The sequence below is a fragment of the Cupressus sempervirens genome, chromosome 11, assembly GCF_028749045.1.
Source record: "Cupressus sempervirens isolate cs-2001-9-10 chromosome 11, ASM2874904v1, whole genome shotgun sequence".
Taxonomy (NCBI): Eukaryota; Viridiplantae; Streptophyta; class Pinopsida; order Cupressales; family Cupressaceae; genus Cupressus; species Cupressus sempervirens.
In genome coordinates this window covers 290,068,943-290,085,338 of record NC_143128.1, presented here as the reverse complement: position 1 = coordinate 290,085,338, position 16,396 = coordinate 290,068,943, and the positions used below count along the sequence as shown (strand labels likewise).

The following is a 16,396-nucleotide window of genomic DNA, read 5'->3' as shown; positions in this document are numbered from 1 at the left end:
TTTGGCACGAATTGCACTTTATGACCAATAAGGGATAGTTTATCATATATGGTCAATTGGGGTCAAAACAATGAAATTACTCTATGATCATGGTTTTTATGTTTTCTTAGGCTCATTGTAGCCATTCCATAGTATTTAAGATCCTAGGGTATGTGCAAAGTTGAAAAACGCAAAATTTGGTAAAATGTTGTAAAGTTGTCAATGACAACATTAATATCATTTTGCAAAATGTTGTCATGTTGTGCAAATTTGATGTTACTTGGAAAATCATTCAAAAATTGGTTGGGACCATTGTGAAAAGGTTCAAAAACATCTGTAATAGCTCAAGAATGGGTGGTGAAGGATTTTGGCAAGTTGGGAGATCAATACAGAAAGGTTTTGCAACAAATTTATGTTTCACGGTTCATACTTTCTATGTTTCTTGATTAGTAGACAATGATTGTTTGTAGATCCTTGTAGAGTATTGCTTTACCTTTAATTTTCATTTACTTTGAGGCATTGAGGTTGTATGGTGAAGAATATATGAGGTTTTCCCTATCACTTGGTTAAAACCCTTACTAACTAGGATTTGGAGACAAAACATGACTTTTAAACCTCCATCCACAATTCAAAAATTTTGAAACTTGAGGGATTGCAGGGTCCAACTATGAAGTATAATATATTTTGAAACCCTTTCTATTGCCCACTAGTAATGGCTATTTTTGAGAGTGAGCCCTAGAACATGACATCTCAACTTAACTATTAAATTGTTTTTTATGTTTTCTAGGTCATAACGATGCTATTTATAGAATTCAACAAGTACTTTAGTTCAATAGTTTATAGCTTCTAGGTTCTGAAGTGTTAAATAATTTTAAAAATGGTTATTTCAAAGTGTTAGTCAATACATAGATAAAGATATCCAATAAGTGAACACTTCATGAACAAATGTCATAGTATTGTGTAAACATGTTCTACCAGTAATATACAAACAAGAACAATTATAAATCTAAAAAATAAAAAGATGATTGAATATTAATCTACAATTTTTTCCTTGTCCTTTGTCCTCTCTTACATCTAGATCATCATTTTAGTAATTAAAAGATTGGATATTTAAAAAATTGTTCAACCTTATAACTCACTCACAATACTGATAAGTAGGAGATAATTTCCACAGCAAGTCAAATTGTGATATTGCTCTCAGGGTTTAACTGTGTGATTTTTGAGTCAAACTCATTGACCCATGTTTCATGAGCAGTGATTCAACATGAATCCATCACTCAGATTAGATACTCTTTCTACTTCTATACTTGACACGAAAATAGAGGAATACAGTCTCATAACGAATAAATAAAAGACAGTGCCATTCAATTTGTACACATTCAGGAATATATACAAAAATCCTTCTCCACCGCACTACTTATTAGATCAATGTGCTGCAGGACTTGGTAGCAGGATTCCACATGGTGGGCAGTAAAAACTGACGCCCATTAAGCCCATGCGCATTGTAACTCGCCCCCGTTGTTTTGTCCACCAACACCTCTCCCGGGTAACCCGGGTACGCCCCTTTCCCATACATTCCCGCACAAGCGGACACGGCCTCCAGCGGAGCAGCGGCGTCCCCTTGAAAATAACCCGTATTAAATGGGTTCGTCACCGCTCCCGCCAAAACAGTGGCAATATTGATGATCATACCGTCGATGCCCACGTCAGCATTGGGGGACAACAAAGGAGGGGTCTGAGGCCCGTAGAGAGGCTGATGAAACGGCCACGCACACTGACCCGGGCACTGACTCACCGCGTTACCCACCCACGCGTACACCAGACGGGACCCTCTCGTCTTGTCGTGGTATCCGCATGAGCTCACGCAGAACCTCTCCACCGCCACGTCATCGGACGTCAGTACCAAATATACTGCCTTTGTGTGCCTCCCCGGCGATGGCAGAGCTCTGGATTTGACGGCGCTCTCAACCAGAGCAGCAATGTCCGTCCTCTTCAATAACTTCCCAAGGGAATACGAATCGTCCATCTTCTGCTTCCCCAGCCTTGCAACGCCCAGAGCCGCCTTACTGTTAGAGGCGGCGCTCTTGTATTTTGCAATATTCTCCCACCACGTGGAAACAGAGGGCTGCTTGTCTTTCCCCTGCAATTTTGCAGCGAGTGACTGCAAATAGTCCGCTACAATGGACCGCTGAACGGGGCTAAACTTGCCATACCAGATGACATGAACATCAATGACCTTTGTGGATAGCATGGGGCCTTTATGATAAGTCAGAACAAGTGGCGGCTCCTCCACCAACGCAGCATCAGCGCCAATTCTACACAGTTGTATAGCAAATACAAGGACTAATAGTACCCTAACACTAGGATGCCACAGATTAGACATTTTTCATAGACCACGATGTTTATAGCAGAACAAAAAATGTAGGCGAAGTAGTGTTGAACTTCAAATTTAGAAGCAGTGATGTGATAAGTATGGTTAGGGATGTGATGTTATATAAGCGCAGATACGGCCGATTTTTCGATGGCTTCCTCAACACGAGCCCTCTTGGCGTCCACTGTTGGAAGAGCGCTTGAATCTTCTTCAAGAAGCTTCCAAAAATCATACCACACGTGAACGAAAAAAAACCACCACTTTTCGATTACCGCGGCTTATACCTCTGGTATTTTATAGCCACTTTCCGTGGATTGTACAAATTTTTGATACTGGAGGAGTGTGCATAAAGTAAGGGTGATCGTCAACATTTTTATATCATGTTTCATCGGCATGTACCTAATGCATTTAGAATATTTTCCTCGTTTGTCTTGCTATCAATTCCCTGCATGAATGTGCATGGTGGGGTATTGGCATCATACCATTGAAATTTGTGGGAAATGAATGAATGAATGTGAACTCACGGGCAGTCTTTAGGTGACAATTGGATCAAATTTAGCAGATTCTTCACCCCTTTCGTAGCTTTAAGCTAAACAACGTCTAAGACACTTCAATATCGACATTTTCAATATAAAATAGTACCCCACACAAATAATTTACTAAAGCTCCAAAACCTAAATACTATGGGAGTATTAACAATATGGTCATCAACTTTATGGCAACTAATCAAGAAAAATAAACTAAAATTTTTGCTAAAGCTCTCTCTTTATTCATAATAGGATCTCTTGATTTGATAGCAATTAATTAGAGTTCGTCATTTGTATTAGGGTCTCTCTTTGATTCTCCATATGTAACTTTATGTATGGAATATTCTTGAGAATACTTGATTTGGAAGGATCTTGAGAAGATTCTCTAATCATGGTATAACTTTTCTATTATGAATGGGTGATATCAAACTTGCTTTCTAACTTATATCAGCTTATGATTCTATTATCTTTGATAATGCCATTAAATTGAGCAATGCCTTTCTTAGTTCAATGTTTGGCAAAGCTTATGATTCTATTATCTCTGATAATGCCATTAAATTGAGCAATGCCTTTCTTAGTTCAATGTTTGGCAAAACAGTCTTGAATAAGTGCTAACGATTTATCTCTACTTTTGAGATTCTACCAAATAGACTTTTCCCCACACACCTTATTATTGTCATCAATGCAACAATTGTTGATAACATATTTCCTAACAATCCTAGCTTTTCCAAATTGATTTGAAAACATGGGAACCTAGGACTTTATTGGAAAAATTCCCAGACGTAATATCTTTAATATGAAACCTTTTCCATGTTGAGGTATTTTTTGGACTGGCTTTGGCAATAAATTATTAGTCTCGCCTATTTATAGGCAAGACTATTGTTTTCGCCTCATATTTGAGGATTTGTTTGCCTTGGAAATCTCAGTGCCTTGAAAAATATTTTACACAAATCCTAATGTCCGCTCGTGTCTACTAGAAAATAATTTATTTTTTTTTCCTAAAAATGTTAAAATATAAAATTTTCATTGGCCAAGACAATTTCTCCCAGGTGAAAAAAGAATTTTCCATTCATAAAATTGAAGAAAAAAATCAATGAATCATATTGCGGCAAATAAAGTTTCCAATTTTGGTTAATATAAATTAAAAAATTGAATGACGCACGGCAATAAAATTCATTAATCAACTGCTTTGTCAGAGCTCACATTCATCAATTTCTATTTGTGCACTGGGGATCATGTTGATGCAAATATTAACCAAAACTATAATAATTATAAAGTTTGTACAGCGCAATTTTTTATTTTAGATTTTTGTAAATAATTTTTTTTAATCAATCTCAATAAAGCAAATAGTACAGAATTATTGTCACTTTTGATACACAAACAATGATAAACACATTTGTTAAGATATGTAAAATATATATTTGTTTTTTAAAGTAATTTTACATTATATTTTAATTTTCAATTAAATAATATTTTAGAATTAATTTAGAAATGAATTTTTAATTTATATAAAAATTATTGAATTTAAATAAAATAATAATAATTAAATGAAAATATTAAATAATTATTTTTTTTCAATTAGAAAATTAAATATATTTGTTTTATAATTTTTATTTTAAATAATTGTCAAAAAAAATTATTTTAATTATTTTCAAAAAGTAATATTTTGAAACAATTTTAATAATTATTTATGCTAAAATCATCAAATTTGAAGAAAGATAATAAAAATGATCAAATTTTTTTTAATATTTTATTAAAATTGATTTCAATTTTCAAATACAAGAATACTTTCTTTGCTTTTGAATTATTTTCTTTCAATTAAATTATAAATTTGATAATAATATAGATAGTCATAATTACATTAATAATTATATTTTTATATTACACTTAAAAATTTAATATAATCTTCAACATATATTATAATTTAATAATTTTGACATAATCTTCAACAATGACTACATTTTTTCAACATATAATATATTAATTTTTCAACTATTATTTTATTTAAAAAGTATAAATATACATTAATTATATATTCATTGTAATTGGAATATCAAAAGTTATAGAAACTTAGTTAGCTATTTGTAAAATTAAATAATCTATTTTCAAATATTGGGATCTAATTTAAATGTTGGTGGTTTGTTCTAATCTCTCATATCATAATTATTTAGTCTTTTCTTTATTTTTGCACAATATTTTTAACAAATAGAAGGTGGTTTGTGAAAGTTTTGAAACGAATACTTTGGAACTTTTATGACCTTGAACTTTATGAAGATGCTTTTATGACTCTTTCGAGCTAGGACATGTATTATATTTATGATAATAATAATAATAATAACTATCGCAAGTTAGCCTTTTAATTATTAAAAAATCAAATAATAAAAACAATTTAAATCTTATGTGCACTAAATATTTAATTTGAATTAATCTTAATATTATATTAAATAATATATAATAGATCTAAACCATAAATCATATATAATTAAAATTTAATATTATCTATAATAAATAACAAAATTATTTAAATGTATACTGTTATAGTTTTCCTCTCAAGTTAAATATTAAACATTAGACTCTCAAGTTAAATATTAAACATTAGAATTCAATTTATTTTTCTTGAGTACATTTTTTTTTGTCAAAGTACCTTTGCAAAATTGCAAGTCTCTTACTTTTCCATAAGGCAGGACTATAGTTGTTACACAGCTCTTGTTTATAACAAGTACTCTCTAGGTCTCATCTCTCATAGTCAACTTAGCAATTTATTTAACAACAAGTGAGATACCTTGAGTTTTGAGGTCCTTAAGACCAAAACCCAGATGCTCTTTGCTCATAGTACTAATTTCGATTCATTGGATGTCTCTTACTATTACCCTTGTCATTTGACCAAAGAAATTACATATCTTTCTTCTAAATATAGTTGTGTTGAGAATGGTCACTAGTACATTAGGCCCCCATTTTCGACCAAATTTTTTGACCAAAGGCCTATTTGGGTTGTTAAATTCTTTTTTTTTGAAAAAATGGGCCCGATATGGTCAAAATTTTGACCAAATTTTGACTATGGTAAAATTGTTTAAATTTTGACCTTTAGAACATAAGAAAAAAGGTTACGGCAGTGTTAATTTTGTTTTGAGGCACACTGTGACTGCAATGGGCGGGAGTTTGGTGCAAGATCAACAGGAGAGGAGAAAGGAGGTAAGAATATGGTCATTAGATATCATTCCAAGTTTGTTATCTATCAGAAAGTTGCAGAGGCGGATTCCAAAGCTATTCAATGCTTTTACATTTTATCTTTCTCTTCTACTCATTGCAATTTAAAAAACAAAGCCACTGTTAATTCTTTCAGGTCACAAAGTTGTTTTATAGATGATGTTTAGGTTCAAGGTTAGCATATATTTAAGTGCAAGGATAAAGCTGTGGAAAATTCATATTTCTGATATAATGCACTATTCATTTTTTGTATTTCTTTTGCATGCAAGGAATCTTGAAATGTCTTGGTGCTGGAAAACTCTGGATCGGAAACAAAGAATGTAATATGCCATTGCTACTCCCATTTTCTTTTTCACTCAAATTAGCAGCATTACCTCTGACAGAATTTGATCCAGACCCATTCACATAGGTTTGTGGCCATTTTACTATAGATTTCTTTGCAAGACATTAAACAAGAACTCAATCTTTGGGAGGATTGATATATTGTAGAACATCTGTATCTGCATTCCTTTCCTCTTCATTCCAGTAGTTTATTTTCATCTTTCTGTATGGCTTGCATCCACAACATGACCTTTTTGAGTTAGGAGTCTTTTTCACTACTTTATTTAAAGAAGAAAGGAAGCTTCGCTTGCAAGTTTTCAAAAGAACTTCATTGTAGAGTTTGGAGCCCCAGCAATGTAAATACTATTAGGAAACTATACGAGATGCATTGTTATAAGTTATACAAGCTTTCTTGGTGCAATCTAGAAGTACCATTTTAAGGAACTATTTCTCTAAAATAGAAAATGTAATGTAGTGATTCTAGCAGATGATGTGTAGATGGGTATGCTTGTGTGGGAGAAAAAAGAAGAAGAAAAGAAGCAATTTGCTTTATCATCTCTGGCTAAAGACGCAGCTCATACTCTTGAAGTTGTGTTATATTCTCTCATAGATAGTCCTGCTATAAATAATTATTCATTTTTTCCCTCATGCTTGTGCTTTGAATGATCAGGAGTAGAGTGTATCTTGTTGGTGTTTCAAACTAATGAAACTATCAAGCAACAAAATGCTTAATATCACAGTGAAATGACTCACACAATCTAGGGATTAGCCAATTCCCAATATCAACTATATGAATGAATCACTATAACCCAACTTCAACAAAACCAAACGATGGTTTCCTACTCTTCTGGCTCTGCTAAACCAAGGCGGGTATACCTAGGGATAATTCTAATGCAACTGTGTATGAAATTATCTTAGTTTCATTCTGATTCTCATCTGTTACCTTCACATACATACACAACTCACTTCAATTCTTCAATGCTCTCAAACTTATACACATCCCTTATCAGTAGATCTGGTCATAATTCTCCTAAAATTTACAAATATTCCTGGAAATAACAACTACCTAAGACTCAGGAATTAGATATAAATGAGTTGAGACCAGCATTTATAATTCTTGAACAGTATTGAAATAATTTTGATTTTATAAGATGACTTGATATGTAGTAGCAGAATTCATCCTTGCTTACTTCTGATTTATAGGACCAGTGTCTTATCCATTGGGCAAGAAATTAACTATTGGCGGGAGATCTAATTCAAATAACTTGTATAAGAATTAATCAACTACAATCACCCATCTCCATTCTTATGCAATATCCCTTTTATGAACTCATAAACCCTATTGATTTATTGAGGCATTTATATAATTGCTTGAATTAAAAGCAACAATAAAACCAACATACAACCTATCCAGACTACATTCAGCCAAATAAACCTTATTTAAATGACTTCAAAGTAAACAAACCCATAAACTAGAGACAGAAATTGATGAATTAGGCAGGCTTCAAGATTTAAGTTTCTAGGTATTTATTTGACACCATTTCCCTATAGCCTACTTCCACTCTCCCAACTGCACCTAAAAACTACCAACTGCACCCTTTAGGACCCCAACTACACCATGGATGCAATATTCCTTGTCTAAGCACAATTGGGGGCATCTTGAGTCATTTTGGTCTGTTGGGGTGTAATCTTCTCTATCAGAGCTCATTTGGTTCATAGAAAGCACCTATTTTGATCAAAATTCACATCTAGGGTTTCAATTTCATGTTAGGACCTAGAGTAGATGACTTTTTGTTACTGATGGTCTATTTACAATATGTGGCAATCATTGGGAGAACACATTCATTGAAAAACTACTAATGCTTGTTTACAGGATGTTGTTGAAGACTTGTGTGCTTCTTCAAACTCTATGCATGGTTTTTGTAGATTAGATAACACTTTATTTGGTTCACCAAAATTAACTTTCTATACTACTTGGTGTTTATGCATTGTTTAGAACCCTAGGAGTTGCATGGACATATCATCTCCCCTCATTATTCATAGATCTTGGGTGCAAGAGAAATTTGTGCAATTTCTATAGAGAGGCCTATCTTGGACACAAGACTCATCACTTGGTGAGCCCCAGGGAGTGACCTTGAAGTGGTGATGGGCCGAAACTAGGTTTCAACATTCCAACCACTATAATAGACTTGATACAATTAATGTCATGTCAATGGTATTGTTGTGTGATAGCTCTCCTCCAGTATCTATGTGGTGTATCAAACCCTAGTTCTTAGGGCTCAAAGACCTTGTGAGGAAGTTTATCATTCAATTTACAAATGAAATGACCACACTAAATACCTTGTTTTAGAGACCAAAATCCTTTCTATCCACTAGCTCAAGGGGTCACTAATGCCCATGAAGACATCCCATATTCTCACATCCTTAGTAGAGAAAATAGTCCCTAGGGAAGTAATGCCCCTTGGGAACCAAATCTTGGTAGCCCCAAGAAGTGAGTTCACTATAAGGGAGAGCCTATGGTGCCAAGATTCTAAGTTGTCCACTCTAGATAAGCATGGATGAACTTCGGTTCAAGTGGGAATTCAATGGAATATACAGTCTTAAATCCTAGGTTGTGATGTGAAACTATTTTTGTCTTATTGTACCTTCTGTGTGTGTAAAACATTAATCAACATAAAGAAAAACTTGCAAAATTACACCTAGGATACTATTCAAACACTTGTCAAAAAATTTCAACATTGTCAAGACATTGTAAACTTTGGTCCAAAACACTTGAAACCTTGAAAATATGGAGACTTAGATTACACCTTTACATAGCATCCACTTCCATTTATCATTCTTTGAGCTTCATGCTTGCATCTTGTTAGTAAATAGATTTGTCCTTTAGATAGAAAAATAAAAGAGAACTCAACATGCCCAACTACGAAAGACAAAATACACTAATAGTTGGATCAGTTATCATTGATTTATAACTATCCTCTAAATTAAGAGGTATAGCTCCATCATTTATATATTTGAAATGAATTTAATGATAGGATATACCTTTAATCCAAAGGTACTAAGTTTTTCTAACATTTATCCATAGACATAGGATGAATGCGATTGCTAGATTTATAAACTGAATAGGAAGAGAAAGCCAAATAAGTAGCCACAAGACTATCTAACCAATGTTTTGTATTGTAGGGGGGAGAGAGAGAGAGAGAGAGAGAGAGAGAGAGAGAGAGAGAGAGAGAGAGAGAGAGAGAGAGAGAGAGAGAGAGAGAGAGAGAGAGAGAGAGAGAGAATTGTTATGTTCTGAAGGCAATTTTTGTATAGTTACTTTTATTTGTTTTTGTTATGTATGTGTTAATGTTCATCATAATGTTTTTGACACTTGATTGCAAACACACTTAATAATATTCCACATTGGATATCGAGTACATCATTGATGCCGAGTGATCTTCATGCATACCGAGTAAAGATCAGATACTGAGTGTTAACAAGTGTCGAGTTACATAAGTGTCGAGTGTTAACAAGTGGTGAGTTACACAAGTGCCGAGTGTTAACAAGTGCCAAGTTTTAACAAGTGCCGAGTAATACAATTTTTTTAAGGTGCCGAGCTATCCAGGAAACAACATGTGTCGAGCATCAGCAATACTTCAGGAGCTGAGTAACTCAGTATATCAGCACAAGAGGTTGTAATTGCACAAACTATAATGCAAACAGTTTTTACAGCCGACATAAGGTAAATCTCGAAGGATTTAATGATGAGATCGAATCTTTTATTTTTCCTATGTAATTTGCATGCAACCAATAAGAAAAATGCTAAAGGCATGCAACCAATCAGCAAAAGATAAGTATTGAGCAAAAAATGAAGATTGAATATGGATCGTAGATCCATACCTAACCCTAAATCTTCAAATGTCTTTATAAGGAAGACGAAACTTCATTGTAAAGTGCAAGAAACAAGAGGTGTGAGAAGACATACAAGGGTTCCCAAGGAATATTATTTTTAGAAGTGAGTATTATCAGATCACAAAAAGGATCTAGATCAGAGAAAGCAGAACAAGTGCCTGCAATTAGCAATCAAGGATTGTAATCAGTCAGGTTTATTGTATCTAATACTCTCTAGAATTTGTATTAGAATAAAAATCCTATGGTGATAGGTTAGCTTAACAGCTATTTCGATAAATCCTTTAACTAGGTGATTAAATCCTTTAACAGGGTAACACTTTATGTTAAGTGTTTGAAAGCCTCTAACCAGGTCACTATTGGCACAGTGTAAAGCCTTTAACATGGCAGACCATCAGAAGTGGTTGAACAATATTGTTGCAGTAATTTTTGTGGGTATCATTCCCACCCTAGTTTTACATTCTTATTCCTAGAGGGTTTCTGGGTTATCAAATTCCAGTGTTAAGTGTTATTGATGCATGTGTTTTGTTACATGTTTATTTGATGTATTTACATGCATGCAATTTACTTTCAGTTAAAAGTTTTATTGGTTAAAGTATGATACTTATGATTCCCCCCCCCCCCTCTCATAAGTACTCTTTCCATATTTGAATATTCCAACAATTGGTATCAGAGTTAAATCCAAGTTCTCTTAAGGAAAAGCCTAACAGCTTGGAGCAAAAGATCTAAAGATGGAAGCTTTCAAACTTGGAAAGATCATTGAAAATCAAGTGATAGATGTGCAACTTGCTTTGCATAGCTTGGAGGAATTCAGAAACAAATTGAGAAACTCATTAAAAAAGAGGAAGGATCTAGCCATAGCTGAAAATGATATACACTACAAGGAGATTGATACCACCAACATATTTTCCAGTGGAGACACTAAAGAGTTTGATGCAACAATAGCAGAACTGATGGAGAAAAACAAAATTCAAGTAGAGGAGATAAGATCTCTCAAGATGGAACATGAATCACAGGCCATAATGATATGTGAAATTAATGAACACAAGAAAAGAGCAGTTGAAGATAAAGTGATGTTGGAAAATGATAAAAGAAATCTTGCAAACAGACTTGAATAAAAATGTACTGAACTGACAAGGATCTCAAACATGCAGATGGATACACTTGCCCAAATGATGAACCTTCATCATGAACTCAATGTAAAAGATATTGAGATCTCCACCTTGAAGATGCAGAATGAAAAAATGCAGATTGAATTGAATAGAGAAAAAGAGGTAGCAGAGAATCTCAATAAATCAAGTGAAGCCATCAACTATTTTGAACAGTTGCTGAAATCACCAAAATCTGCCCATGATACATCAGGACTAGGATACAACAGCACTGAAGTTGGAGAATCATCAAAGAGTGCTGAACAAAGAAGTGACAAAGGTAAGTATTCAAAACCCACTTGTCATTACTACAATAAGAAGGGACATACAACTAATGTGTGCAGGAGTAGAAGATTCAATCAATCAAATATACCCAAAAGTTTCTATCACAAGTGCAACATACAAGGACATATGACACAAAATTGCAGATCCAATGTCACAAGGACTCAAAAATTTGATGGACATTGTTATAATTGCAAAAAGTATGGACATAGAGCATTTGAATGCAGATCAAAACCTATGTGGACATCAAATCAACCAGCAAAAACAGAAGGGAATGGAAGTCATTATCATTGGAATTACAACACCAGGTACAGTTGTCACTATTGTCAAGAATATGGACATATACCACACAACTGTATAAGAACACATTTCAAAGGAAACTACAAAAGATGGTTGAATCAAACTACATGTTTCAGTTGTTTGAAAACTGGTCATATCAGCAGAAACTGTCCTACAAGATCAAAGGCACCCAAGACTGAAGATAACAAAGGAAAACAAAAGAATAATGTTGAAAAGATAAGAGGGCAAATGAATAAGACTTGGAAAAAGAAGGAAGAATGCAACACATCAAGTGGAGGGATCACTTCACCCAATGGTTCAAGTGATCATACTTCATCAAACTAAGCACAAGAAGTACACAGGACTGATATACAAAGCTATATCATACATCAATCCCAAGACAAAGAAGCTAAGCAAAGTGTAAATCTACATGAAACAAGATGTCAAGACAAAACATTAAATGTTGATGCCGAGGTGACTTTGGATATTGAGTTAAATTCAAACAGATGCTGAGCTCCCAACAGCGACCGAGCTGATAACTAATGCTGAGTTGAAAACTCCAGTGGAAGCCGAGTTAGGTCAAAATCTCTTCAAAAGCCGAGTTGGCAGTTGAGCATTCAATGCGATGAAATTAGGGTATATTATCGCGATTTCAATCAGTTTTTCGCATCGCGATCAAGAAGAAAAGGAGAAGAAAGAGAGCTGAGTGACTTCATAGCAAGAATCTAGTGTTTCAAGTAGATTGCAACCACATTCAACACATTTTTCATCAATCTAAAGGTATTTTCGCTTTTGCCGAGCTACGTAGTTTTATACCCATTTGTTGTATAAACCCTAGTTCGCAAAAATGGCATCAAGTTCAAAGAAAGTCGAGGAAAAAAATCTTTTGAAGTCCAGTTAGTTTCAAATAAGGTGAAGCAACCTGATTTTCGGCCTATTCTCGAAGTTGCCTACAAAAATGACCTAGCCGGAGCTCTCTCCCACATTCCGCCAAATGTTGTAATGGTTCAAGATGTGAGGAAATGTTACAATTGCAAGATAGGAGCTCTAGGAGACATGGAAATTAGAAAAGCTTATGATAAATTATGTGTAGATAGAGTACTGAAAGAAGAATTTAAAATCGTTGAAAGGAAGGGTTTGACCCGAGTTTTAAGTTTTCCCACCGTATTCAAAACTGAATGGATTAGACTTGTATTGAGCCGAATCCATGGTGGAAACTTGTGGTTAGAGGATATGCCCATCAAATTGACAAAGGAAATTATACATAGAGTAACAGGGTACCCAACCCTAGATTGGTACAAGACCCTAAGAAGTGAATCAAAGGAGGTCATTGAAAGGAATACTGGTGCACAATGGAACAAAAGAGGAATGACAATTCATACCATAAAGGATCCTCTAGTTGAGTTTGTTGTCAGAGTCATTGCCCATAAATTCTATCAGTCCAGTAGACTCAACAATGTACCATGCATTGCAGTAGATGTAGGTTACAAATTGGTGAAAAAGGATCATACTTATGATCTTGCAGAACTACAATTGCAACAGATCAATGAAAACCTAGCTGCCATAAGAAGAACAAAGGGCACACAATGCAAATTTGGAGCAATCTTAGTTTGCATATTCTTTTATGTACATAATGAATTTCCTTCTTTTGGTAAAGTAGCATGGAGGAAAGACGGAACCATCATTGCACAAATTAATGAATATATAGAGCAAATGGGAGAAAGTTTTGATACCTTGATGACAAGTTATTTTGAGGATTTCAAGAAATCCATGAAGCAAAGGTCAAGGATACTAGCCTCATTAGTAGAAAAGCATACTAATTACATATGTTTCTTAGTTGACATTGATTTTACTTACATTCAAGCAGTAATACCAAGGGTAAGATGGCTAAGGCCATTTGGATATGAAATCAATATTGATGAAGCATCAGCAGCAATAATTGCATTATTGGCAGAGGAAGCAGATAAAAATGCACCACATTTTGGCACTTATGATGTGGTAAGATCAAAAATAAATATGGAATTAAAAATTGCTTCTACATTGAAGAAGAAAGATAAATTAATCAAGAAGATCAAGAAGAAGTTTGGTAAAGAAATTGAGGCTAAGGCAGAAGAAGAAGAAGATGACAGTGAGGATGAAGATGAGCAGGAACAAGGGCCAATGGAACTAACTCAAGGTCTTGGAGAAGACAAGGAGGAAGGTGCAGAGGAAGAAGAAGCCAAGGAAACACCAACTGAAGGTGAGCCAAAGAAGAGAAAGGCAACAGAATAGCCTTCAGCCAAGCCCAGAACGAAGAAAGCTGCCACTCCATCACCTCAAAATCCAACAACACGAGCATCAACAAGAGCCTCTACTCAAAAGGCTAAAGAGGAAGTTACCAAGAAGAAACAAGTCAAGGAATCACAAGAAGATCCAAGGAAAAGAAGAAGGTATGTGGCTCAACCTGACATTGATGATGAAGAGCAAACAGAAAAGGTAAGTAATTCATCAGTTGATACCCTATGTAAAAAGATTGCAAATGGTGACTTGAATAATTTAAATAAAGTTGATTTTAGTAAATTTTCAAAAGAAGAACAAAATAAGATAGAAGAAACAGTGTATGGAATGATGGCATAGTTCAAGTACACTCCACTTGAACTAGATGGTCAATTGCCAAAGGAGCTATCAAAAATTGTAGAAGACATATAGCATTTTTGTTTAAAAATGGAGAAGGAGATGAGGGAATCAACCCTAGCCAGTGTATTCTTGCCGGATTTGACAGGGGAACAAATTAGCAAAGTATTCAAAAGGCATAATAATAGGTTTACACCCAAATATAGGGCATTCTTTATACTTCAAAACAGAATGGAAGAGATTGTTCAAAGAACAATGAAATCATGGAAGAATTTGTACAAAAGGATTGAAGATTTTCTTGAGGAAGAATACAAGGAAGAAGCTGCTGTACCAACAGAGGAGAGGAGAAAAAGGAAAGAAGAAGAAGAAAAGAAAAGAGAAGAAGAAAAGTAAGATGGAGAGGATGAAGAGACACAAAAATAGGATACAATGGCAACAGCTGAGCTAGAACAACAACCAAAATAGAGTGTGTAAGACACACAATTGCCACCTCCTAGCCCTCCACAAGCATCCATCTCACCTATAGAAACTGTGACGATTATTGATGTTCCTGATACTTCTGGTCAGAATATCAATCCATTAACTGTAGAAGATCTAAAAAGAATTCTTGACCAATCAACACAACAAGCAATATTATGTACAGATCCAGTATTGGTCAGTATAGATGAGTTACAGAAACTAGTAGAAAGTATAGTTAAAGATAAGGTGAATACACAAGAACCACCTTCTATCACAACTACTAGTAGTCAATTTGAAATACCAACAAGTATAATTGATGCTGCAAGACAAAAGCAAAGTGCAGCTATAGAACAAGGAAAGGAACAAACAGGACAGACCATTACATCTTATCCTACAACACAAAAACAAGGTGCACTTCCACAGATAACAATAATTGATCATGGTAGACAGAAGGAGGAGGAAATAGTAAAAATCCCTAAAGAACAGGAGGCAGTTAAAACATTAATAATTTTTCCTACCTCAGGAACTCCTTCACACCAGCCATTGCAAATTTTAGTACCATCATCTAGTACTACCAGAGTTGCAAGGGTACTTCACTATGGAGACCCTGAATTAGATGAAGAGATAGTCATACCAAGTTATGAATCAAAATCAATAACCATTGATCAAATCAATGAGGTGCAGGATGCACTAAATAGAAGGAAAAGACAGGAAATACTCAGGAAAGAGTATAAAAATAAGCAAACACTTTATGAGATCAAGGACATGCCTTCAGTTTGCAATCACCAGATGAGTCAAAGCATATCACAGAGCAACTAACAGATATTGTTGACCAGGTGACAAATGAAGACCTAGAAACCAATGCAAAACTTATGGAATGGTCAGAAAGAAAATTTCAAGGGAAAGTAAATGAGAAAATATCAAGACAAATCGCACTTTCACAAGTAGAATTGGAAAAGCTTATTGATAAGGTGAAGAAGGTACTTGAGAATATATTCTCACTGTATAAAAAGTTGTGTGATTTTTCATACTTCACACAAGAAATAAGCCAAAAGATACTAAGCTTGGAAAGAAATTTAAACATTTCAAGCATGCAGCTACCAAGTGATCCAGCTCAAAGTGAGAAGCATTTTGCTCAATTGCTTCACACTCACAAAGAAATAGTTGTCTTAACAACAAATGAGGCTAATATTAAGGCCAAAGTAATATAGCTCCATTCCTCCATTACCCCACATATAGAGATATCCATAAAGAGCAAGTATATGCTGAAAATGTACTCAAGAAAGATCCAAATCTTTCTACATTAGATGGACTTATTC

At 34.5% G+C, this 16,396-nt stretch overlaps 1 protein-coding gene across 1 annotated transcript; it reads right to left on the bottom strand.

Moving 5' to 3' along the window:
- Positions 1 to 1,316: 1,316 nt before the first annotated feature.
- Positions 1,317 to 2,457, bottom strand: LOC149529257 (protein EXORDIUM-like 2). Its single transcript, XM_089809974.1, has one exon. The coding sequence runs from the start codon at positions 2,360 to 2,362 to the stop codon at positions 1,400 to 1,402; it is 963 nt and encodes a 320-aa protein (XP_089666100.1). The 5' UTR covers positions 2,363 to 2,457; the 3' UTR covers positions 1,317 to 1,399.
- Between the last annotated feature and the right edge of the window lie 13,939 nt (positions 2,458 to 16,396).